The sequence below is a fragment of the Coffea eugenioides genome, chromosome 4 (genome assembly GCF_003713205.1).
Source record: "Coffea eugenioides isolate CCC68of chromosome 4, Ceug_1.0, whole genome shotgun sequence".
NCBI classification, from domain to species: domain Eukaryota; kingdom Viridiplantae; phylum Streptophyta; class Magnoliopsida; order Gentianales; family Rubiaceae; genus Coffea; species Coffea eugenioides.
Window position 1 is genome coordinate 42101240 of NC_040038.1, and position 26695 is coordinate 42127934.

At 34.9% G+C, this 26695-nt stretch overlaps 2 protein-coding genes across 2 annotated transcripts; one reads left to right on the plus strand and one right to left on the minus strand.

Annotated features, from left to right (window-relative positions):
- Positions 1-1078: 1078 nt before the first annotated feature.
- Positions 1079-11373, minus strand: LOC113768184 (ABC transporter A family member 7-like). Its single transcript, XM_027312444.1, has 18 exons — positions 11225-11373; positions 9817-10198; positions 9624-9703; positions 9343-9487; positions 9009-9128; positions 8796-8920; positions 6627-6785; positions 5845-6007; positions 5634-5759; positions 5461-5544; positions 4333-4688; positions 3750-3950; positions 3405-3514; positions 3209-3293; positions 2557-2685; positions 2367-2472; positions 1791-1879; positions 1079-1536 (listed from the first exon to the last, which is right to left on the minus strand). Exons 1-18 carry the CDS (start codon positions 11315-11317, stop codon positions 1237-1239), a joined length of 2853 nt encoding a protein of 950 aa, XP_027168245.1. The 5' UTR covers positions 11318-11373; the 3' UTR covers positions 1079-1236.
- An 8094-nt stretch (positions 11374-19467) lies between these two features.
- On the plus strand, positions 19468-25757 carry LOC113767474 (ABC transporter A family member 2-like). Its single transcript, XM_027311581.1, has 16 exons — positions 19468-19913; positions 20992-21223; positions 21353-21522; positions 21615-21800; positions 21935-22030; positions 22110-22310; positions 22451-22610; positions 22709-22938; positions 23358-23475; positions 23564-23640; positions 23768-23857; positions 24011-24154; positions 24239-24544; positions 24629-24709; positions 25111-25287; positions 25387-25757. Exons 1-16 carry the CDS (start codon positions 19545-19547, stop codon positions 25645-25647), a joined length of 2898 nt encoding a protein of 965 aa, XP_027167382.1. The 5' UTR covers positions 19468-19544; the 3' UTR covers positions 25648-25757.
- Positions 25758-26695: the final 938 nt, after the last annotated feature.

A 26695-nucleotide genomic window follows, 5' to 3' on the forward strand; every position in this document is an offset into this window, starting at 1 on the left:
AGGGAAGAGATTATATTGTCTTTCCATCTAGAGTTGGCTGGCGAAATCATTGACTCTTCCCAAAAATGCATGCACAAAATTCGCGCTAAACGTCGTTTTCCATACCTGGAATGTGTTCCTGATCATTGTCATATTAAATATTGAATGCTTTTATGCCTTAAAGATATCTGAATTTGAATGCCACTCGTCAGAAAAATCCATACTAGTACATAGTCAAATCTCTATTAAGATGTTGCTCAGATATTTAATGTCTGAATAAGTAAAATTAATTAAAAGAAGTGTATAATACATGGAACATAAAACTTCGATGTGAAAATAGTTCAATGAACTCTATTTCTTGAAAATCTTGTTTTCTTAAATGATTATATATATTATGAGAGAATATTAATTTGTATATCATTAAAAGATAACTGATTAATTGATGTGACAAGGATTGAATATTCTTACGCAATGGTCCATCCATCCGCTAAGCTGTCGAATTCAAACAATTAACTATCTATTAGAGTCGTACTATTACTTAAGCAGTGGGAAAGAAGAATATTCCTCAAAGAAAATATGAGAAAGAAGGGAAAATGGGAACAATTAGTTTGAAAAATTTGTCTGATTGCTTTGTCTTTTCTATTGCCCGCCCTGGCAAACTTCTTGAAATGGATATTTTTGGATGCAAGTGACGACTCAAGACTAAAGAGAAACCCCTCATCAAATTTTGTCCACCCAGAAAAATCAAGCCACGACTTCAGTATGATTTAGACCCCGTATGAGTTGCGGTGTTTTTAATAAAAATGCACTTTAAATGTTAAAAGTACTTTTAAAATATCTAGTGAACATCATCTTATAAAATTAGGAATAGAGTTTTTGATATAAAAATTACTTTTAGCAAAAGTTGAAATTTGATGCTTTTACGGTAGCTTTTATCAAGTTAACTTTTTTTTTTTTAATGTTCTTGCATTTGGCAGCATACCGATTACCTGCGTGATGACGATGTTTTTTTCATTTTGGGAGTAAGTTGAAAATCTAGACTGCAATTTATACTAGAATTTTGGTGAAATCAAAAATAAAGAATTTATTACTTTCAGTTTCAACAGCTATTGTCAGCTTAGCTACTATGTCTACAAATCTGGAGCAGTCATAACAGATTTCTGATGCTATGAACAACAATCAATCATACAGGATGCTGATCGCCAAAATGAAGTGTGATCGGTTAATGAATAAATGTAGCAGATATCAGAAATGATTTCATGAGAGAACGTTGAATGCTTGAGCTCCACGAGCAACCTTGATAAACACATCTTCCAAAGTGGTATCTGCAAGACCCCAAGCGTGAACTGTGAATCTGCTTTTGGCATTCTCAACTGCTTGGAAAACATCAGAAATCTTGATTTCATGCTTTGGCAACTCAAACTTTTGAGTGCCGGATAAATGGTATGTCCTGTTGGCATTTGGGGACAGATGTCTCACCAAGTTCTCCACTTCAACCTCATGAACAGCCGATGTTGTCATCGTAAACACGTAAAAGCCCCCATATCTAGCCTTCAACTGAAACGCAATATATCCAAATGAGACCGATAATGCTCCTCTTTCAGATTTCAGATTTCACATTTAAGCCGGTCAATAAAAAGCTCGATTCTTAAAAAAGAAATGCAGCTTGTGAATCCCGTTGCGCGGTCCATTTAGAGGTGGCAGGGAACTTAATTAGGAGAAGTCTAAAAGCAACACAGTTATCAATCAATCTTATAGCACAGACACTGATAATGCATTTTCCCAGTGAAAAAAGGTTCCAAAGTCATTACCTCTTTGGGGTTACCTATACACTGCAAACTCCCATCAACAAAAATTCCCAATCTATCACACAAATGCTCTGCCTCTTCCATCGAATGTGCTGAAATAATTCCACAAGACAAGCGAGTATAAGTCACTCAAATATGTCACCAATAACAAGATTCAAGCCACTGTAACCAACAGAATGATTTTAGGTGATAAATGTCTGAGAATTTGTTAGGTTTGTGCCCTCAGGAGGCTGCTTGCACTTATGGGAGAAAGAGTGCGGTCTTAGGAGCAGATTTCATTGTGTATTTGATTTTCCCAGTCTAAAACTAGCAGAGATCCCCACTGATTATGCTTCAAATGTCCTATACTCGGTAAACATAAGCAAAGGGTTTCAGCCACCAGTATAGGTATGGAGTCTGAATTATAACAACAGGTAAGCACAATTGTCTCATTTTGGTACAGACCACTGCAAGGAAAACAATATTGCAATATAGGAAACAAGGTTCTTTTCTAATTTTCATGAGAGAGAGAGAGAGACAGAAAGAGAGATGGAGAGAGAGAGACAGAAAGAGAGATGGAGAGAGAGAGGTAGATATTACTAGTGAGTATTATTGCTCTGTCTTGCTTTGCCCTCTTCACAACATTCCATAAGTTATTTCTCGAAGCTGGATCCAGTCCTGTACTGGGCTCATCCATATACACAACCTAACAAATTATCCTAAGAAGCTATGTTAAAAGGTGAGCTGCTTTAATTATCTTAGTAATAAATGGAAGAGGATGTAGGCCTACTTTGGGATCTCCAATCAGTGAAATTGCAACGCTAAGCCTCCTCTTCATACCTCCACTATATTTCCCAGCTTGCTTGTCAGCAATGCCTCCATGAAATAGGTTTACACTCTTAAGAGATTCTTCCACTGCCTGCAACGGCTCATTACCAAATTCAGAAATCGTCCAACGTGACAAAAATCCCAAGACAATTTTCATTTCATACATGTGTTACTCTCCCACTCTCTGTAGCATCTTTAATGTCATTTGAATCAGTATGCAGCAAGCCATGACAAAGAAAGTACGAGTAAAATGCAGAATAAACACTTGCTATCCATCTAGATAGTGTTCTCCTTTGTTTGGACTCTAATGTCGTTGCTAACCATTATGAAGCTGCAAATTCTTGATATAACAACTGTGATTAGATTCTGCTGATTTAAAGTCTATGACTTCATGCAATAGTTTTAAGATTTACTAATACAACTCTCCCAGCACTCTTCTCACGAATTAGGGCAAAAATGATTGCCACAGGATATCAACTTAGTCATTTAAACATCCACCAATTACTGTCATCAGATTTAACAGCAAAATATTCCCACAGTCATTCCTTTTAGAAGCACCAATCCCAAATTGCTAAGGTACATTATGTTGCCAGATCAAAAACAACATTGCTTACCTGTGTTAAAGCAGCACCTTTTAGGTTCTTAAGTCTTCCATAAAAGAGCAGGTGCTCTCTCCCAGTTAGTGTTTCCCACAGAAGACTGTATACATTTAACATAGTAAATGGAAGACATGTAGGGGATAAACTGATAAACAGAAATAGACGAAATTGTTTATAGTAAATTAAAATAATAAATAACATCAATGCATACTCATGTTGTGGGCAGACACCCATGCTGGTATAAATGCTATCCATCTGGCTCCAAATATCAAGCCCTTGAACATATGCAGTACCAGAGCTTGGTTTTATAAGTCCGATCATCTGTTAACAAAAATACAAGGATAGAAACAAATCTTTCAGTGTCTGGCCAAGATAGGAAACTAAACCCAGAAGCTGATCTCAATAAAAGTTCATGGAGAATATTGAAAGTTATATTCAAATACGTTAAACAAGAAACATATGCAAAAGCCAACAAAATAAAATGTTTGCTTTTTGTTACAGCTTGGATGGTTACTACTTCAGTAATATATAAATGAAGCAAGAACATTGAACTGACCATATTTATAAAGGAAGTTTTGCCTGCACCATTAGGCCCAAGCATACCAAAGCATTCCCCACGGGGCAAAGCCAGTGACAGTCCTCTCACTGCAAATTTCTCTGGGTTTCCATCCCTTCCTGGATACACCTTTTTAAGATTGTCACAGATGATGGCATGACCTGTGCTGGGCTCGAGCATCAGTTGTTCAACCTTCTCTCTCTGAGGATGAAAGATGGAATAACAATTAAAAATGCAGACATACAGAGGAGTTAATCATGCAGTAGCCTATCTTTTCACAGCAATATTGATTACATAACTGATGGGGTCATTCCGAATAAAAGAAAAAGATGCTTGTTAAACAAACTAAAATTTTATATGCAACAGTCCCATTTGTGAGGCAAAGGTGAATTTTAGTGCATATTCAAAAAGTGAAGATAACTATAGTTACTTAACAAATACAGTTCATAATCACGGAACTTCAAGTGCTGAAACACTGGTCAGCACTCTCAATTCAAATGCAGGGCAACATTTTTTCTTTTTTAAAATTTTTTTTTCCTGACCCCGAGCTTATGATCAACTAAAAAGGAATTAATGAAATTACCTCTTGGAGAACATCAGGTTTCTCCATGCCAACAAAAACTTTAGATCCCTGCCTTTGCAAACTAGGCTTTCGGAAGGATGATAAGGGCTTCTTTCGGAAGTTTTGCAAGAAAAAAGTAGGACTTTTTCCTGATGATTTAACTTGATCAACATAAAACGCAATGAGAAGAAGCACCCACCATTCAATAAACATAATGACTAAGACTTCTTTCATCCCATTCTTGCTATCATTTAGATCTTTCCATCGCATCCCATCTGTCCCCATATAGTTTCCCGCAAATGCATATTGTGCAAACTCATACAAGCCCCGATAAAGGGAAAATCCTGGATATAATTCCATGACTATGATCCAGCCTCCTGAACAATTTTCAGATCATTCTTAGTATGATGAAACAAGACAACAATGAACACCAAAAAAATTGTAGAAACAAAACCATACAAATTGAAAATAGGCAGATAAGAAGGTCATGAATTGCAAAACGCAAAGGAAGTTAAAAAAAATGATCTGGAGTCCATGTTTTAAAGTTAACAGTATTTGAAATCCATTCAAACAATCCTGATAATAACATCAATGAATTTCATATGAGAAACTGTCTAATGTTGTGAGTTGACCTCCAACCTCGAACTACAGAGAACCAACATGACAGCGGAATGATTATTGATGTTCTATCATCTTTGGGGTTACAATTATGCTTGGAAATCACTTTTGCAGATGTCATTTTCCCTAAGTAAGGTACATGTTACATTACTTAATTTCTATAAAGTGTAGACAATATCCCAGCTTTTGTTTTATCCTTTCCAATGCAGGCGGGATTCCAACAATGACCACATGCTAAAAATGGGATTTGTCACCATGAAACAAATGATCTCAAAGTGTCTTCAAATTTATATTACTATCAACAACAAATTGAACATAGTTCAGGACACACACAATTCTTGACTCGCACTGACACAATCAAAAGCTTATACTATGCTACTTGGGGCCTATGGATAATAGAACTCCAACAGACAATAGTGTTGGTTGCTATTTTATCCATGAGCCTTCTGAAAAGACTTCTCCTTTAGTGTAACGGAATAATAATCTGGCATATAACACGAGACAATGGCACAGTTAAGGCTTTTCACTTACTCGGGAATGACGAATCTTCAAGAAAGAACTGGAAAAGAAAGCCACCCAAGAGACCACTTCCAAAGACCATTATGTACCCTAGAACTGTGACAATTATATAAAAACATGAATTTGTGAGCATTATAGTACGTTTGCCCTGTTAAAGAAATGATATCTACTAGCTGAAACTACACCTGTAGCAGTCTTGACATTTGAGAATAATGCAGCAACAAGAAAAGCCAATGATACTTGCAAGTTTATGTAGAAAAAGTAAAATATCAGCTGGATAGTGTAATCATTAAGTGTGAAGAACTTCAATCCTGCAAGAACAAAAATACTATATAATTTTAGTTAATCAAATAAAAGATCAAAATAAAAGAAGTGATCTGTTGCTTGTGGTGTTACCTATCACTGATCCAAAAATGACAAAAACTAGCATGTATACAGAAGACAATACAACAAAATAAGCGTAGGAAATCATCCAATAGGGACCATCGCCAACCCCATGCATTTTCATCATGATTCTTAGCCTTTGTTGCTTCTCATAAACCAGAGAGCCTAGTACAACCTATCCAAAGAGGAGAATTGATCAAAGAGCAGAATAATTAACTTAATGCATGTATCATGAGGCAGGACAATAATAAATTCAAGCATTATAACGAGCATAACAACATTCTTGAACAATTTCAACCATGACATTGCTTATACTAAGGCTACACAATGTAAGCTTTTTTTTTTTTTTTTGAAGATGCAACTTATGTTAAACAAATCAATAACTAGAGAAACTTAATGATGGAATCTGAGAAAATTAGCACAAACTTCTCTCATGTTTCAGTTTTCCAAGCTAAGATGAGACTTGTGTTGGAAAAAATTTTACCAAAGTGATGTTTCATCTACCCAATTCTAAATCTTACTAGTGTTGGAAGCAAAGTAGTTAAATAACTAATTGCATTCAACTACTTAAATACAAAACACTTGAAAGCTCCACTGAGCTACTATATCTGATCAATATCTTTCAACAGTCACTAAAATTAGGAGAGAAGATCATGATTTCATCAAGAAGAAAAACATCTTAACTGGATATACTCAGATTATGTTTTCCATTTACAGCTACAATATATCAAGATGGAAGCTTGAGTAGTAGAGTGAAACAATTCCATATGAGATGATACACTTAATTTACTCACAGGGAATAGTTTTATAATAACCCACGTAAAGAATAGTGGTCCAAGCAGAGAAGAGAAATCCAGCCTGAGCTTTGTTTCTGGCTTTGGCATTTCTTTGACAAATTCAAACAGCATTTTAGTACCAGGTCCAAGTAAAAACTGGAGATAAGCATTTGATGCCTGCAAATGTAGCGGCCAAATGTTAACCCAACATATATGACCTCTTTGGGTTTATGTAATACAGATTTCAGTTTGACAAAGTCAGATGTGCATTCAAGCACATTTCAGTAGCTACAACTGTGAACAATGACAAAGCCTCACTAATCAATAATGATGAGATGCCAGTGATTGAGACATATTAAGGAATGTTGATAATAAAAACAAAGTTTCAGCGGCTACTCAAAGAGTTCTTAAGATAGACACTACAAATTCTGCAAATATTGGTATGCTTAGCATGAGAACAAACTCCTAGATGGTCCTACCAAAGATTTATTAGGACAGGCAACAAATGGAGCAAAAATTAAGGAACACATAGAAGAACCTCTGACACCTTACAGCAGTTAATTGTCCATGAAAGGTTACCTGGTTACATCAACATCAAATATGCTTCAGAGGCATATTAGATAACTCCAATCACACATTGAAAGGTCCTATAAATCTATGTATCATCCAAAAAATACATTTTTTATTAAACAAGAATGTAACTCTTCAGAGGACAAACTGAAGATGGTGCCCTGACTTTTGCAATATCTTTGCAGAGAATGAACAATTATTTCACCTTCTTTATTGTCAAATAAACAGAAGTACAACTCTTAGCGGAGGAAACTCAGGTGAATTGACCTTCCCATTAACATTTAAAAAATCACAGTCCATTATCAAAAAAGAAAGCCTTGATATTTGACTCAAACTTTTTCTTGCAAGGAATTGTATAGAGAAAAGCAGAATTGAATGAGGAAGCAACTAAAAAGCTTTAACAGAAACAAAGGACCAAAAATCACATAATCATGCTTGAAAAGTAAATTTCCACAGGTTGTTTTCGTCGCCAGCAATGTTATTTGTGACAATGGTAAAAAGAAAAGGCTCTGATAAGCTGCATGAGCTCAATCATGAAAGGGGTCATATTTTTTGGCATTTTCTTCGTTACAGGGTCAACCTATAGAAAAATTACGAAAAGAGTTCTATTTCCTAATTATAGAAAAAGGATGCTGTGACTTAATTGAGAACGTTGGAACAATTATAATGTAATTCAGTTTACCTTTCATGTTTGGAAAATTAAGTTGATAATGAGATGGAAAAAATTTGCTGCTCTTTGACTCAGGAATCTCAGTTCTCACGTTGAAATTTACGGCATTGTTGGGGATGGAAACAACTATAATCTATTGCTTTAATTAGCTTGAATCGTATCCCAAAATCTAGTTTTGCTTCCCACTTATAATTCAGAAGACATATGCATGGATGTAACAGTTGTAAGTTATTAATCCACAGAAAATGAGGTAAACAGATGGTGCTAACTATAACGCAATCTGAAGCCAAATGTGCGCAACTTATAAATCAAAGTAATTATCAGGATAGCATGCAATTGCTCATACAACTACAGATATATCTTCATTTCTTCACCTCATCATTCCAGTGGCTGGAGAGATACTATTATTTGAAGCAGCACAACAGATAGAAGATAGAAGTACCTAACAAAGATTTGTTGCATCTGTGCAATTTACCTCATTTTCTTACTTTTTTGCAATCTTTTTACCAGTACATAACTAAAGTATGAATTTCCAAAAGCACATTAAACTAATAAAGAAAAGAAAAAGAAAAAAATGAAGATGAAACCTCCATAATTTGATTGCCACAAATTTGTATAAACACTAATAAGGTGAGGCAGTCCTATTCAACTTTGTTGTGTATTTTAATTTTAATGATTCTCACAAAAGCATAAACACCTATTCTCAGGCAGAGTATCATATTTAAAGTAAAGTTCATTATTGAAGTTTGCAAACAGGTTTCAGGTTCATTCTCTTTGCATAGCCTTGTCCTTTCATGTAACGTAAAATACGCAATGGATGCCTTGTGTTCTCAATCAAATACATGAAATTGCAAATGTCAAAAATGTCAAACAGGTATTAAACATAACCTAGTTCAGAAAATGTTGGCCTAAATAGTACAGATAAAAAACAACCAGATAGCGCATACCAAGTTGATTGAACGAGGCACCCGTGTTAATGCAAGAGGACTGTTGCCTGAGTCATTCTTATAGGTAGAGTTGTACCATATACTCACATTAAAATTTGTCAGGTCTGTATTTAAGAAATCATAGCCTGTGAAAGAGAATGAAACCAGAAGTTAAATAAACAAAGTAATATAAATTACTGCAGGTTAGAGATTCATGAAACATGGCTAACAAACCTGCTGTTATCTCATTTATCTTCCTTTGTTGATTGCCCTTCCTGTAACCTTTATACAGCTCATCATTGATCTCAGAAGAACTGTTTCGCCACAAATGGAAACCTTGAACACAACTTATCTCTGCATTTGAAACAGAACATATTGATAGTCCAGAAAATGGATTTCTGTCTAGTAAATGTGAGAGAGTATTCATACCAATGAAGGAATAACTAAGAGACATGCAGAATTCCTTCTTTTGAATGCATAGAACAGATTCGCCTTCCTCTAAAGGACAAAAGTAAATAGAAAGCCATCTCTGTTTAAGTTTCTATAATGGTTGACATAAGAATAGTACCTTGTTTACTTGAGGCAGAACCTACTGGGAAGGAAACTGAAAACGTGACGTTTGAACTACATTGAGGTTGGAGATAATAGACAGGCAGATTAGAAAAGAAAGCTGGCTCGAGGAAGTTGGACAATTGAGGCTTTGATGCAGAACCCTGAATTCCAGAATATTGCACAAGCAACAACATAACACCAGAAGCATTAAGCAGTAACAACAGTACAAAGTAACTACTCTTGAATTAACTACCAATAGGAAATGGCAAAACTTAAACAAAATAAACAAAGACTCACCAAGACATCATTAGCTAAGCTGTATAACACCTCTGAAGCATTTAAAGTTAATGAACTTGGGAACATGCTTGCACCCAGACCTACAGAGTTGTAGATGAAGCACAAATGCATCAATTTAGATAATCCCATGTTCAGCAGGGCAAAAAATCAATTACAAAGAAGTATATCATGACCAAGAACAAGAGCTGCATACTCTGTCCAAGGGTACGATTACTTCCAGTCAGAAGTATAGCCACGGGACAAGAACCAGTCCTCTTGCATGACTCATTCGGCAAGTCAGCATGTGAAATAAAATCTGTTAGCACTGCACGATACTCAGGGGCTGGTATTTGTAACAATGGAGGCCACTCTGGTGGGCTAGGAATTGCACAAGTTGCCACTTGATCCAGTGTAGAATATTCAATTCCACACACTCTCTCGCATTTTCCATCCCCATTTGTGTCAACACAAGTGCAGCCACATTTATTTTTGGGTTTATCCAATTCTGAGTTGACTAAAATTTGGATAAGAACCAGCAACAAGCACAAAAAAAATGGGAATATGACAAGCCGAACATTTGATCTGATATTCCTTTTCTGAAAAACCAAAAAAGGGGCAAAAGAAAAGAAACAACCATCAACCATTTACCTTGAAATACAAAATCCGCAAACAAAATGTTTAACTTTATCAGTTTAGATGCATGAAACAAAACCAAGAAATCTGAGGATCGAAATAGTAAGGATTAATGTTTGTAAACTGACAGTGCATACATACACTAGTAGTTCTAGATTGCTTAATGTCACAAATAAGGTGGAGTTAAGATTAATGAAAGATAAGTCTTGACAATGAGAAGGAGTCAGCTGTTTTGAGACAAGAAGGAAGCAATTAGACACTTGTCCTTTTATAAATGCTAAACCAAGTCAAGTTTTGTTACCAGTTATGCAGCACAAAACTTTTATACCTGGAGAAAAGCTTGAGGATCTATTTTATGGTAAAATAAAAAGTTCTAGAATACTATAATCTTAGTAGAAAATACTTCTTATACCTTGGAATAATTATCTCTGCAAATTCAGTTCTTTACCGACACCACATGACTAATAGCATGCCCAACTTTTGTAAATGGCAATGTTCAATTAACAAGGTTCCAAATGTGAATGAAAATTACTGTACAAAACCCAAAAAAAAAAAAAGAAATTCATGTCAAGCTCAACAATTTGAAAACAATTTGAAGGCTGCAACCAATCTTACCTCTTTTTTTTATTTCGTTTTTAATCCCTTTCCAGTAAAATCCATCAAGAAGCCATCAGTAAAGTAACATACCTTAGAAAGCAAAGAATTCTAAATCTTTTATCAACAATATATAACTTTCTTCACCTAAAGTACACTAATATCCTGCCTTATCATTTCCAGCATAGAACATAGGGATCATGAAGATAACTTATTATTGATCAAGAAAACAATTAGTCCACCAACAAACAGCTAAACACACCTAAAAGCAAAAACCCAAGATATACAGCATTAACATAACAAGATTAAAAAAAAGGGTCAGAAAATCCATGACCAATAAGCTAAAAGGATACACAGAACAGAGACAAATTCGATAAACTGTGACAACTGATAACCTGAAAAGTCAAATTCTTCCTAAGCAAAGCATTGGCCTGAGTCCAGAAACTTGCAGGGCCATGTGAAGAAGAAGAAGGAGTTGTATCTGGCATTTTCTGTTGTCTGAACTAGTTTCTGACCGTTAAAATTGAAGTTTGCGCCCAGGAGGTGGTGTTTGAGATCCTCCGTCCCTTGCTTCCTGTTCCAGTTCTTAAATTGGGAAGTTATTTATACATGTTTCTTTAATTTCTTTTTACGAAATTGCCCTTTTTACTTCCCTCGAGCTGCTAGACAGAATTATTTTGAAATGACCACAGTGACCCTCTTACGTATATAGAATTATATTTGTAGATATATTTTCCTATTTGTTGGTTGGACCACAAAGAAAAAACTAACAATGACGCTGTATCTATCTACGCGCGATAGACAAGACTCCCTCGATCCCTCTCATTTCGTGTATGCTACTTTTTTGTTTTTCAGTTCATATCAATGTATATAAAATTAGTTTTTTTTTATAAGTAAAATTGTTCGAATTTAAAATTTTCTACTTATAACCCTTCTCAACTTATCACCTAATCCTTCCGTTTCATGTATGCTACTTACAAATTATATGACTATATGAGAACATATATTCAATGGTATGACCATATATACAAATTATATGACCAATGAAGAAGATTGACTGATATTTGTAACATTTATTGGATGTGAAACGGTGTCAAAATCTTTTTGTTTTCACTTTACCAAACAAATTCGTATTAATCTAGGCTATATACTAGTTAGGCTATGATCTCACTAGGTAGTTCTGGTTTTTGTTAAAGGTGACTAAAGAAATTAATGTTAAAACGTTCAAAGAATTGAAGTCCTAATTTCTAGTCTAAATTTTTTTTTTAAAAAAAAAAGAAAAAGTAATTCTTAGAATGATAGCTTGAATATATTCCAAAAACACAAAAGCTTTTTCCACCTCAAAATAAGTAATTAACAGAGATAAAAAAAAAAAGTTAAAATCACGCCTTGCAGATAAAATAGGAGATTAATTTTTCAACTCATTTGCATGTTTTGGGAGAGGGTTGGGTTGGATGATACGAAAGTAGGGAGTGTAAATAAGAGATTTTAAATTCTTCTAAAATCTCGCGCTTACACTGAAAAAAAAAGTTATGAAACAAGGAAAGAATAAAGAAGTGTACGCGACATCTTAAGAAACAAAAACCAAGAATTTGAGGGACATCCAGTGAAGTATTAATTAAGATCCATTAGGTCATGCTAAGGTGTTTAAAAAACTCAAGATTGACTAATCAGTTTATCTCCTAGAGTTTCTATCTGCCCTTTGTTTACTTCTTCTTGGTCGTATGCATAAAAGCTTTCCTCAATTTTATCACAAGTTCGCAAACACGGATTCTTAGTAGAGAAGAAGGATTTATAAAATAATATCTCTAAACTTTAACTACTCGTTTATGAATAGTACAGTTTTGACCATCTTCCCTCCCGTCATCAATACGCGAAGTTTCATATTATATTTTTTAATGTCTAGATATGAAGATTTTCGTAGATTACACTCATTTTATGCAGTAATTGGCTAAATAGACATTAGATAAGTATGTATACTTACTCCTAGCAATTTTTGTTTATAGTCGTGGCCGTATGACGTGAAATTTTTGTACAAAAATGTACAGTACCAATTTAATGTATATAAGATAAAAATATAATTAAAAAATATATTTATAAAAAATATAAAAAATTTTCTGTAAAAAATCAGAATTCAAACAAGGTAATGGCTCAGTCTAGTTGACAAAACTAGACGGGTTCATTTCAAATTACCAAGAAAATTCTAGGTGGAACCTTAAAGTGTCATGAATCATGACGAATACCTAGAAAAAAAAAATAAAGAAAATAGGTTAGTTGATGGGGTTGGTAATTTGCTCAATGGGGGGATTTGTGCTCAGAAAAAAATTAATCAAAAAAGGCAAAAAAAAAAAAACTAATTAAGAAGACTCTCAATTTAAGTAAGTTGTAAAGTTTTATTGGCAATGAGTCGCTTTGTTTAATTCTTCTTGGTCGTACAAATAACTGCTTGACTCAAATTTCAGCACAAACTTCGCAATCATGGATTCTTAGCAGAGAAGAAAGATTATGAAACAAAACATCTTCAAACTTCAAATAATTTTAACTCTCTTCACAATCTATGTGTACGTTGTTGGTTATGAACAATTTGACAGACAACAATTATCTTATGCATATATAAATTGGTCAATGCTCACAAGATAAGGTTGCATTTGACTCGTCCCAATTTGCCTTTCAGCTTTCTGAAAAAGTCTAGGGATGACATGATAATCCCCTAGTTAAATCTCTTTCTCAGTTTCTAATTACAAAGAGCATCTCTGGATTAAAGCCTTTAAAATCATGACGAATAAGTTAGTCAATTGGCCTTATGTAAACCCTTGGCTATTCCGCTGATAACTACACTGTCAGTGCATAAAAAAAATAATCTTATACATATATATCAAAAGAAAAAAAATCAGCAAAAAGAGGGGCAAAAAGTATAATGAATGTATAGTCTCATTGTCAGTAAGTGTTGAATTTTGTTTGGTGGTGAATATTCTTTATTAAGGTGATTAGTTAGAGCCTAGAGGTGTTCAAAAAAGTTGACTAGCCTGACATTTAATTGTCTCTACATTGGATGTTTAGCCTATATCATACAAATTAACATCATAGTCTTATTAGCAGTGATAAGGACTTGTATGTTTTATATTGCCTGATCTCATTCTAAAAATAAAAAATAAAATAAAATTTGGGTGTGCTCAATGAGTTAGCAAACTGGATTAGGTCAAGGTAACATGTAAAATAACCAAAATCACACAAGTAATAAATGAAAAAATTATTTTCATTGGCACAATTTGGATTTTGGAATTGTGGATGATGGTATCAGATGCTACCCTTACACATAAACAATTGTTTTTTTGAGGGTAAAAACCTAGCTCCTAAATAATTATTTCAACAAAAAAAAAGGGCGCTGTTTAGGAAATTTTTGGGACCTGTTGAGGAGCTACAACTTACTGTGTGCTGTTGGATAGTACTCTTAATGTATAATATGTGGTTTTTGAGCTGTCTTTTGCTTAATTATATTAGGGCATTTTGGTCATTTCGTCCATTTCCGTTAAATTTAACGGATTCCGTCATCTTTACAATTTAGTTCAAAGCATGAGGCGTCGTATTGTATATTTTGAAACCATAGGGGAGGCATTTCTGTGTATTAGCCTTGTCACAGGAAACTTTTTTGTTTTTTACCCTTGTTATAAAAACAAGCGAAGATGCGTACACAGCTCCACAGATAAACAAAGGGAATTAATATCTGCAATCCCTAATTAGCCTCTAGTACTTGTTGGATAATATATTTTTGGTGAATGAATTGAAATGCAAAGAAACTAAAAAAGGGGTTTTCTATAAAAAAAAAAAAAAAAAATCTCTACGTTTTCCGTGAACATATTTCCCAATCACCTTCCTACCTCACATATATCAAATCGTTACAGTACGTTTTATAAAAAAAAAATTCCAAAAAATTGCAATTCAAATGCAACCTAAACGAGGAGTACTGCAAATATCAATTCCCTCAGCAAAATACGAAGATTTTGTGGGACATCTGGGGAAGTACTACTAAATATCCATTCTTAATTTATTCCCTTATTAGTGTAGAAACAGTCAACAGACTCCAGATTTACTCATTTCTTTTATAGAGAAATGTTGACCATAAAGGTGTTCATAGATGAGTTTCTTTAATTCCCTAGACCTTGTAGAGAAATTTCTCCACAAGTTCGCGCCGCGGTCATGGTTTCTTTCTTAGTAGGGAAGGTACATCAAAAACGCGGCTAGCCAAGTTGCTTAGGTGAACTGAATTAATTAAGACTATGAAAAACAAATGTTTAAACATAATTATTTACTTGCTCATGAAATAGTACTATAATTAATGATGATTCTAGCTAGGAAATTACTGAACTCAGCTTCTAAACTGTCGGCAGTAAATATTATTGATTTAAGTAAAAAAAAATGCAGCCTTCTAGCATTTATTGACTTCTTGGATTTGAAAAGCTATTGTTGTATACAAAAAATTAGTATGGTAAATTAACTTCATTTAGAATTACTAATAAAAAAGTAGGAAGAAAGGCAGAAATTGCTTTGAATCGATGTGAGATTTGGTCCGAATTGCTACGCGTTTATTACAGAGTTTTGATTAATCTTTTTTATTATTTACGTAAACTTTTGACATTTGAAGTCTATACAGAATAATGAAAAGACTATTATTTGCATTTTCTTTTACCATCTTAATATAAATACATATCTTCCGGAAATTTACTATTCAAAGAGCCCAATTTCTCCTTCCTAAAAATTGATTAATTTCATCATTCAAGAACAACAACTCACACTCAACCAAAATTGATATAGTTAACTTAGCACGTGTAAACTCGATTAAGTTAGTTATTACTAAGGTCAATCATGTCATGATAAGGTGTGTGTTAAAAAAATTATTTAGATAATTATGCAACGCGTTATTATGACATTTCAAGGGGATGAGCGTTAAATAATTCAGGAAAATGGCCGCAATTCCAAAATTTACGGTCCAAAGGGTCAGTCAATTGCTTGCTAATATTTATAATCCCTATTCAAATAAAAAAAATGCCCAAAGAAATCGATGTAGGTGGATTTATATACATCACACAAGATTTGACCTTAAAACCATGATTTGATGTGTTTGGATTGCAAGCTACGTTTTCCGTGGATACATTTTTCAATTACCTTTTTATCTCATATATATCAAATCGTTACAATAATTTTTCTACAAAAAGGCCAGAAAAATGCAATCCAATCAAAGCCGAAGTAATTTTCGTTTATGAAATGCCTCCTAGAAATATTGTTAACGGGTGTGAAGACAGACGTTTGGATCGATGATGGTTTAGTTCTCTTCGAGTTATCTTTGGATCTGTTCATATTCTCATCTCCCCTTAGTATAGAATAGTGTAGGTCTATTATATTGGAGAAAAAAAATGCTATATATAGTTTGATTCTTTTGTTCTTGATTTTGGTTTTTGATTCTCAAAGGCCGCAGGAGTTTCGTTCTCAGATTGTTATGATAAATATTTCCAAAGTTATCAAATTTTTATTCTATTTTGGCAACAGAGCAATTAGTGAAGAGCACCAATTATATAGTCAAGACTTCAGAACCCAATAAACCTAATGAAGGGAACAAAAAACAGACTGGGAAGCATCCAAAATTTTCTGAACTCATAACTATTATTTGAGTGCATATCACATTAAGTACTTAATACATGAATAGTTTATCACTTATTTCTAGAAGTAAAATCTATTTAGTGAATTCAGTACCACTTAATTAATTTAAAATTTATACTATTTTTTTGTTATTAAATATATCTGAACATATTAAATTTGAATTCATTAACTTTTAACTGATGAATTGAATTATTAAATAGGGCATTAGTCGTATATAAATTCCTTACGTCTCAATGAATATGTGAAACAAAAAAAAAAATTGTTGAGCTATACGGCCAACGCGTTATTGTGACATTAGAAGGCGACTGAGCGCTATTATGACTTAGGAAAATGGTCACCACCTTCGTTCCAAAATCTACGGTCCAAGGGGGTCATGGTGCTGGAGCTACTCAAAAGATTTACTTGTAGTATTTGCTTTTCTTTGAAATTTCCACATGTAGGAACTTTCCTACCATCTTATTATTGTTGACCTTACCATTATAGAAAACGAATCAAGTGTAAGGAATTCAGGTCTCAGATTGGTGATTAATATTTCGAAAGTCTTCAAATTTTTTTATTCTATTTGGTCAGCAGAAAAAATGATTGTTTGGATAGCACTATTTTATCTCAAATAATATTTCGTTTGCATCATAAACACATTTTCCAACCCACCTTTTTATATTTCCAACCATCTTTTTATCTCACATATATCACATCACAAAAAGTGCTACAGTAATTATTCTAAATAATATTTTAAATAATACCCTATTCTAAACCAAGGCTTTCTCGAAGGACTAAATATAGATAAAAATGTCCATTATACACAGATCAAAGAAAGATAAATTGATGAGGAGAGAAGACGAGTAATTCAGGCAACCTAATTGGGTAAAGAAAGACTGAGAAGCATAAAAGGTTTCAGAAGTAAAATCCTTTTCAAACAAATGTAAGCCACGCCTTGTGTATTTACTTGAATGTGTAAATAAACAACTTATTTCTTGAGCCAGCCAAAGTTCAGTGGCTACCAAAAAGGGATAAAATCTCTTTTTGAACTATAGATCAAGGGTTCAAATCTCACCTGTTTTGAAAAAAATTCAAAAAAAGTGCTAAAGCACCCCTTCAGACCTGCTCGTCCCTTAGACATTATACAGTCTCTTTAGGCTCTTATTTTTCTGTAAAATATAATATATTAGATTATAGAAATTTTATTATTGCAGCAAAATTTTTAAAAAAGTGTAGATAAACAACTTAATGTCTAACTCATATATTTTCTAAACTATTTACTTGATTGTCTAAGCAACCTCGTTTGATTATTTTTCTTGGGGGGGGGGGGTGGGGCGGTGGGATACACTACTATTTTTCAAAACCTGCAAGCTTATCTTACTTGAGAACAAGTCCTATCTTACTTGACACACTTTCCTCGTACATGCTGGCCATTTGCGCTTACATGCACATACATCCATTGGCCATAAGCATTAACCTGCCAGGCTTTGAAAAAAAAAAAATTGATAGACAAGTATAAAAACCTCCTACTCAACCAAAGAAGAATGCTAAAAACCTAAGCCAAGATAAAAAATGGTCAAAGGTGAAAGAAACCCTATTTAGACTTTTAGTAACCGAAAAAGTCCGTAAAGGACCCTATTTATTTGTGGCCATAAATAATCCAAGAATTGCTGGAATTTCTTATCTAACGTCCAAAGCGGCTCACATTGTTTGGATTGTGTTTTTGGTGGAAATTTTTTTGAGTTTTCCGTGAGAATATTTCTAAACATATTTTTCAACTAACTTTTTTACCGTAAACCGACCATATTTTAAACAAGTGCTGTACAGTATATCTTAAACAAACGCTTTTATACAATAACAATCCAAAATGGGTTAACATATTTGTGTGTGTATGCCGCACCCTCGCATACATGACAAGCAAAGCGTTGGTGTTCTATATATATTGCTATGTATTTTTTTCCTATACATATATATATATATGTATATTTCTTTCTCATCTCTTCTCACATCATTCTCATCCCTAACTATCAGACACGAAATCAGAACCTCAAAAATATCAAGGAAGACTCTTAGGGAATAGTCTTCCCTAACCACTAGGCGCTCATAGACAAATTGAGGTGCATTATCATAAAAACAAAAGAAGAGATTGAAGTGGGCATGTGCTTATTGCACCACCTCACTCCCGAATCCGGTAAATTGGTGGTTGACTTTTTTAGTATCATTTTTTTTTTCCTTTTTCAATTGAATGGCTAGGGACTTCATATACTTTCCTCTTTCCAATCTGGACCAAACTACCAATGTTGTGTTGTAGCATTAAACAAAACAAGGACCACCATCATCATTTTCCTACAAGTTTCCTCGAAATTCCTCAAGTTGGAAAGTAGAACCATTTTCATTTCTAAAGGAGTTTATTCACACCAGGGTCCACGTTAATTTCGGTCCAAATTGCATCTCACAAATTTGAATTCAAAAGATTTCTTGACTTACTAAAAAGATTTCTTTTTTCAAAGAGTTTATATTTTTCTTTTCTTTTTTTTTATTGATATGATAGATTATCCTATCTTAGAGGGAGGGGAGGACCTGAAAAGATCCAAGGGTAATTCGAAGGGGATTGAACCATCATCGGATCAAACGAATATACTATGCACCCGCCTGAATTTTTTAAGTAGAGCCACTTAATATGACAAATCGGTGAGAGGCAAGGATTCAAGTTTTAATGCATTGGTGGTGGTCATTAGTCCAATGGCTCATGTGTATTATATTTTTTTTTTTTTGCAGTGGGTGTGAAAAAATTGCAGGGGGCATATCCGGTAATTCAAACCAAAACCAGGGGCATTTCTACTCTATCAAATGTCAACTTCCTATCCCAAGCTCAACCCGCGCTTATTCTTTAGTTTACGTTATCCCACATTCCTTTCTTCCTTCATGAATTTCAACGCTTGCTTCTTCTTCATCATCATCATCTTCTTCTTCTTCTTCTTCTCATATATAAATACCTCCGCTTTTGAACTCCAAAAAACACAGAAAAAAACACAGAGTAAATAAACACCCAGAACACACTACTGATTTCACTGAAAAGAAATGGAACTTCAAAGTGGTTTTCCATTACAGATTCAACAGTTCAAAGCCCGCTTCAAGAAAAACTTCCTACTTTCTTGGAGGAGCAAGAGGTCCACATTTGTTTCCTTATTTTCATCCCTCTTCTTCATTTTCCTTCTCTTCTGCATCCAAAAGGCCATTGATGCTCGGTATTCGGGCAACACGAGTTTCAAGAACGTTTTCGATCCCAAGCCTTTAGCAGGGCTTGCAATTCCACCCTGTGAGGACAAGTTTTATGCCAAACTACACTGTTATGATTTTCTCTGGAGTGGAAATGATAGTCAAAGGATCGCTGGCATTGTTCAGAAGATTATGGATAACAATCCTGGACGACCAATCCCTTCAACCAAGGTATGCATTTGTTTGAAATTTACTTTGCCTTGATTTGTATCTTCTTCTTCTTCTTCTTCTTCTTTTTTGGTGGAAAAATTCACTGATTTAGTCATTCAACTGTTTACTAAAGCAGGTTTAGTCCCTAAACTTATATTTAGTTCGTAAACTTTTGATTTTCTAAGCTAGTTAGTCGTTTTTTGACCATAGTCCAGCATCATGGAAAAATTTTTTATTTTTATTACGGACAGTAGCAAAGGGGCAATTTCGTAAAAAAGCCTTGGCTATGTCAAACCATTATGGCCATTCATTCAACAATTGGATCATTTCCAATGACTAACTAATACAAAGGGATTAAGGATACACCAGTAATTATTGGTCTAATCTCTAAAGACTTCACTTCTTAAATTAAAGCTAGTATATCCTAGTATATCAATGCTGGAGAAAAACTGCATATGCAAACAAAAATAAAATAAATAAATAAAAATGTATAGCTTTTTCTTTGAGCTTGTGCACTTTAAATGAGCACGTACGCACATAAAAACACTCGATTTTGACATTTGATGTTTGTGTGGTTGGGACACTTGTTGATTAGATATTAAAGTTGCCAAATTATATACTGTTAACGCACAATCCCCAGATTAATTAAGTGAGCTTTTAGAATCTGGATGATAGGATGATTAGCTCTAGGATTTGATTCATGAAAGCATGCATGGGAGTTCAAGAAAGTCTAGTGCGACTGCTGAATAATATTATATGTCCACAGGTAGAATTAATGCAGATTACATGAAGGGATTTTAACAGACAAAGTTCCTGCATCCCAAACGAACACTACAATCTTGCATGTTTAAATGCCAGAAATATTCTCTCTAATGCTCACCTTCTCATACTAGACATGTTAAAATTTGATCTAATCCACTGAAAACTAGAGGCCATTCGTTTGTAATGCTTCTGATAGATGACAAAGGGAAAGTAACTGCAACATCTCATGCACATACGCCTTTTTGTTTCTGTGATCATTTACTGCATCAAGTGCAATTATCAAAAGTTGGCATCCGGGGGAACAATCTTGCTCTCAGCTTTTTGTAACTTTGTGAAGGTTCAATCATTTAAGACAAGAAGTGAAGTTGATGAATGGCTACTCAATCACCCCATGCATTGTTCTGGAGCTCTGCATTTTATGGAAATAAATTCTAGCGTTATCAGTTATGGCATACAAACAAACTCCACTCCATTAGCTATGCGAGGAAATTACGAGGATCCTACTTTCAAGTTCCAAATTCCATTTCAAATTGCTGTGGAGCGTGAAATAGCTCGTTCTCTAGTTGGAGGTATAGCACTTCAAATAGCAGTTCTTCTTGAAATTTCAATCCTGTCTTGTTACAGATGATGAATTTTTTTTACTTATTTCTTATCTCGCCTAAATGCATCTTCTAATTACATCCTTTGAATGTGTTCAGATAAAAAATTCAGTTGGCAGGTCAGTTTGAAGGAATATGCACACCCTGCAATTACAATTTTCTCCGCATTAGGTACAGCAGGGCCAACTTTTTTCTTTGCTATTGCCATGTTTGGCTTTGTGTTTCAAGTCAATGCATTGGTGACAGAGAAAGAACTCAAGCTTCGCCAGGTGTGAGCTTGTTTGAGCTTTAATATTAAAAAGAGTATCTGCCATTTCACGATATTGTTCTCATTTGTTACCTTGTCACATTTGAATGGCAGGCCATGACAATGATGGGACTCTATGACACTGCCTACTGGTTGTCTTGGGTTGCTTGGGAGGGTATTATCACTCTGCTTTCATCACTACTGACAGTTCTTTTTGGAATGATGTTTCAATTTGACTTTTTCCTCAACAACAGCTTTGGGGTTGTGTTCCTTCTCTTTTTCCTCTTCCAATTCAATATGGTAAGATCTTCCTCTTATTCCTGGCCAAGAATTTTGCCATTTTCTGTGATTATATAAACGTCTTGTAATAAAGAACCAAGTGAGTTTATTTATTTATCTCAAACTGAGATGTGTTTGGTATCTTGTATTGCCAGATTGGTTTTGCCTTTCTATTGTCTGCGTTCATTAGCAAGACATCTTCATCCACAAGTTCCGGATACTATATTTTCGTTGTTGGTACAATAACTCAGGCAGGTTTTCTATCTTCAAAAGTTAGTGAATGGAGCAGCAAATGAATTAAACATAACTCATATCTGTTCATTGTTTCAGGTAGTTACAGTGTTTGGATTTCCATACAGTCATAACTTCCAGAATTTTTTTCGAATCATTTGGTCTTTCTTTCCACCAAATCTTCTATCTGAGGGCCTTCAACTGCTCTCTGATGCTACTGCAACTCCACAAGACCCTGGAATTAGCTGGAGTGGAAGGTCAAAATGTGCACCAAATGACACAGAATGCGTGATATCAATTGTAAGTTAAAAATTTGCTGCCTGAGACCGAGTATTTGACCATTAGTGATGCAGAGAGTGTATGCTGTTGTTGTAAGTTTCGAATGCTTTAAGGTTGCACAAAGCGGTTAGTTGATTTGCTTATACCTTTTCTTCTGACAGAATGATATTTACATATGGCTTATAGCAACATTCTTCCTGTGGCTCATAGCTGCAATCTACTTTGACAACATTATGCCCAATGCAAATGGGGTGAGAAAAGCATCGTTTTACTTCTTGAGTCCTCGGTACTGGACGGGAAAAGGTGGAAACAGAGTGGAAGGTACTGATATTTAAAACTAAATCTGTCTCCTTTTATTGGACCTTGGTTTCTTGTGTTGATGACTCATAATTTTAGCCAAAATTGCACCCATGATATAGAGGGTGGCGTTTGTAGCTGCACGAGGTCAAATCTTCCCGCAGAGAATATAATACCAGATGACCAAGATGTCCTGGAAGAGGAAAACCTTGTTAAACAGCAGGCAGCAGAAGGTTTGCTTGATTCAAATGTTGCAGTTCAGCTACGTGGTCTCGCGAAGACATTTCCTGGTGTGAGAAGAAACATCTGTTGTTGTAATTGCAAGAGCTCTTCAGCTTTCCATGCTCTCAAGGTAAGAATACCACTTGGTCATACATAACAAACCATCTTCTTTGGTTGTCAAGGAGATTTTTACAGTCAAACGAGTTTCTTAGCTTTTATAAAGACACAAATATGGTGTTCTTACATCAGAAGTACTCGGCCACATTACAATCTTAGCTATGGCGATGTGTGTACTACACAGATCATGTAAGGCATTGTTATGGTAAAACATATATAACCACATGGTTCTTCTCCATTTTATGAAGCAGAAGGAACTATACTTTAACAAAACACTGACACACTATAACAATCAGAGTGAATTTTTGTGCCTTAGCAGTCTCATTTGCTATGATCAATCACTTCTTTGCATATGTGCTTGCAACTTTCTTCCTCTTTTTTGCCAAGTCTCCAAAATACATGCGGTACCTAAAAGGTGAAGCTTTTTGTCAGGGTTTGTGGCTGAACTTTCCAAAAGATCAGTTATTTTGTCTACTTGGACCGAATGGAGCAGGAAAAACTACTGCTATCAATTGCTTGACTGGTATTACCCCAGTTACCAGTGGAGATGGTAATGTTTCTTACACTTTCCTTGCCTAGTGTTGGAATGTACATGACAAAAGCAATCGCTTCAAGTAGATAAAAAACCTCTTTTTCAGCATTGGTGTACGAAAATTCCATCCGAAGTTCCACAGGCATGTCAAACATTCGAAAGATGATAGGAGTTTGTCCTCAGGTGACTCTTCCTTGAAACTTTTTTTTTTCTAAATTATTGGCTAATGTTTGACTTTAGCTCAATTTGAAATTTAAAGTTTCTGTTACCCAGTTAGAGAGATGAGATTCATTCACTTACCTCTCTGCAGTTTGACATTCTTTGGGATGCATTGTCCGGCAAAGAGCATCTCCACCTTTTTGCAACTATCAAAGGCCTGACCCCTGCCTCAATCAAATCTGTGAGTGCTAAACAAACTTAACTCAAGTTCTCGCTTCCAGTTCTTTTTCTTTTACCTGTAGAAGTGCTATGTTGTTTTATGCAAAGTTCAATTTAGACGAGATGAAGTCACAGGGTTCATTGTTTTTAGCCTGAATGTTGATTCTAAAAACAGGTTGTGGAAAGATCATTAGCAGAAGTTAAACTTACTGAGGCAGCCAGAATGAGAGCTAGCAGCTATAGTGGCGGAATGAAACGGCGTCTTAGCGTTGCCATAGCCCTGATTGGTGAACCAAAATTGGTTGTATTAGATGAACCGGTTAGTAGATCAGAAACATTTACTCTTACCTAATTGTCTCCTTGATATGAAACATAATAGATGTGCATGTTGTTTCACTTCTAGACAACTGGTATGGATCCTGTAACTCGAAGATATGTCTGGGACATAATTGAAGATGCAAAAAGAGGTCGTGCAATCATTCTGACTACTCATTCAATGGAAGAAGCTGATATCTTGAGCGATCGAATAGGAATTATGGCAAAAGGAAGGCTTCGCTGCATCGGGACTTCAATAAGGTTAAAATCAAAGTTTGGAACTGGCTTTGTTGCTAGCATAAGTTTTTCAGGGGCCACTTATGGAACTCCAAACAACAGAGAAGATAATGTTACTGCGACACAAGTTGAAGCAGTGAAACAGTTCTTTAAAGACGTAAGTCTGACAACCTTCTTGTTTTAGTCTTGAAGAAATTAGGGTACTGCATATCTGACAGAACCTTGTTCACTTTTCCATCAGCATTTAGATGTGGTACCTAAAGAGGAGAGCAGGTCTTTCCTGACCTTTGTAATTCAGCATGACAAGGAAAAGCTCCTGAAGGTAATCACTCTTACTTCATATGTTTTGTTTGATGAGATATGATTTGGGGTTTCAAGAAAGGTTTTTTCTGAGGTGAAAAGATAGACTCAGGAAATAAGCACATTTGCATATGGACCATAGTTACTCAGGATATAATCTCATTCAATCTGGTCCTTCTGAGATGTTGGTTTTTGAAGCTTCTGTAACATGCAGAGGTTCTTGTTCTTTAAAGTTCCTAAATTCGTTATTCTTCGGAGGAAACATTCCACTCTTTACCATTTAGTGCATTTGCAAGCATATACGCCTTTGTTCTCATACACTTTCTCTTGAGTTCTAAGATGTTGAGATTTACATATATCCACATAGGATCAGATTCGAACCTAGTCTCTTTTAGCTCCTTAAAATTGCGAAACATTTTTCAGAATTTCTTTGCTGAGCTCCAAGAAAGAGAGAGAGAATTTGGTATAGCAGACATCCAACTTGGTCTTACAACTCTTGAAGAAGTATTTCTGAACATCGCCAAGCAAGCAGAGCTGGAAACTGCTATAGCTGAAGAAAGATACGAAACTCTGACTTTAAACTCCGGCACATCTATCCAAGTATGTGTTTCCCTTGTATTCTTTTCTGATCATAGAAAACTAGATCAATTCTCAATTTACTAATGTCCACATTTCTTTCTGTCTTTGTCAACGTTATAGGTACCTGTAGGAGCTAGATTTGTTGGAATTCCTGGAACAGAAACTGCAGAAAATCCTAGAGGTACCATGGTTGAAGTATATTGGGACCAAGATGACACCGGAGGCCTCTGCATTTCTGGTCACTCTGCAGAAAGTCCAATACCACCTCATGTTGAAGCAAGACCATCAGCAGTCACATCTCGTAGAAGAATTTTAGGCCGATCAGGACAAGTTTATGGATTTCTAATTGATCCTGATCAAATCAATCATGTAAACTCTTAGTAATTCTTTGTCAAATGCAAAACATTATACATGCTACATGCTTGTATGTGTCTTGATGTGTTTCATTTGAGTTAGGATTTTGTTTCAATAACTTATTACAGCTTATAAGATTCTTTCGCAGAAATCTTGTTTGCTGCCCTTCTCAGGAATGGATACAAAACACTTTTAGAAGAATGAGATAATCTTAATACAATTCAATTCAAATCTTAATCGATAATCTGTTTTTAGAAGAATGAGAAAGAGGCACAAATTAATCACCAAATTCCCAAATATTAAACGTGTGTCAGTATCATGTGCTACTCTAATAATTCGTTGAACTTGAAATAGAATTTTGGATACTCTGCAGTGACTAATTTGCCCTTCAAAATTTTTTGTTCAAATTACCTAGCTCGCTGCCCTTCACAAATTTTTTGGTTCGGTTTGGTTCGAAAAATATTAGCCTCAAACTCAAAATCGATTCAGTTCTATCATGATATTTCATCCACTCGAGCAATTGTTGTCTATATCTTTACCATCTACACTATGTAATGATAAAATACATTTGTCATCTTTACACTTTCTTTACCAACTCCCTCTAGAGGAGTTGGCCACCACATTAATTGTGGGGTGGGAGGTTAAGGGTTCAAACCTTGCCTTCCATCAATGTGCCTCTATATGAGAATTGCTTTAAATTCATATTGGTGCGTAGTGCACCCGTTTGATTTAATAGTGGTTTAGTCTCCGTTAGGTTCTCTTGACTTAGTAGGAGTAGGCTCCCCTCCAGTAGAAATAAACTAGACTAGGTTAGATGTGTCGTTAAAACTAAAAAAAAAAAAAAAAACTTTCTTTTATACTCTTACTATTACACAGTCCCAGCATATTTAAAAAATAAAAAAAATAAAAAAAAACCACCCTCACTTACCAAAAACCCCATCCAAGCATACACCAAACATACTACAACTTTTCAACCCCATCCAAAAACCCCCCAAAACAAAAGTCCAAATATTTGTTAAGGATTCAACTGATTTACAGCCTACCCCACACCCAAAAAAATAAAATCTCTAATGAC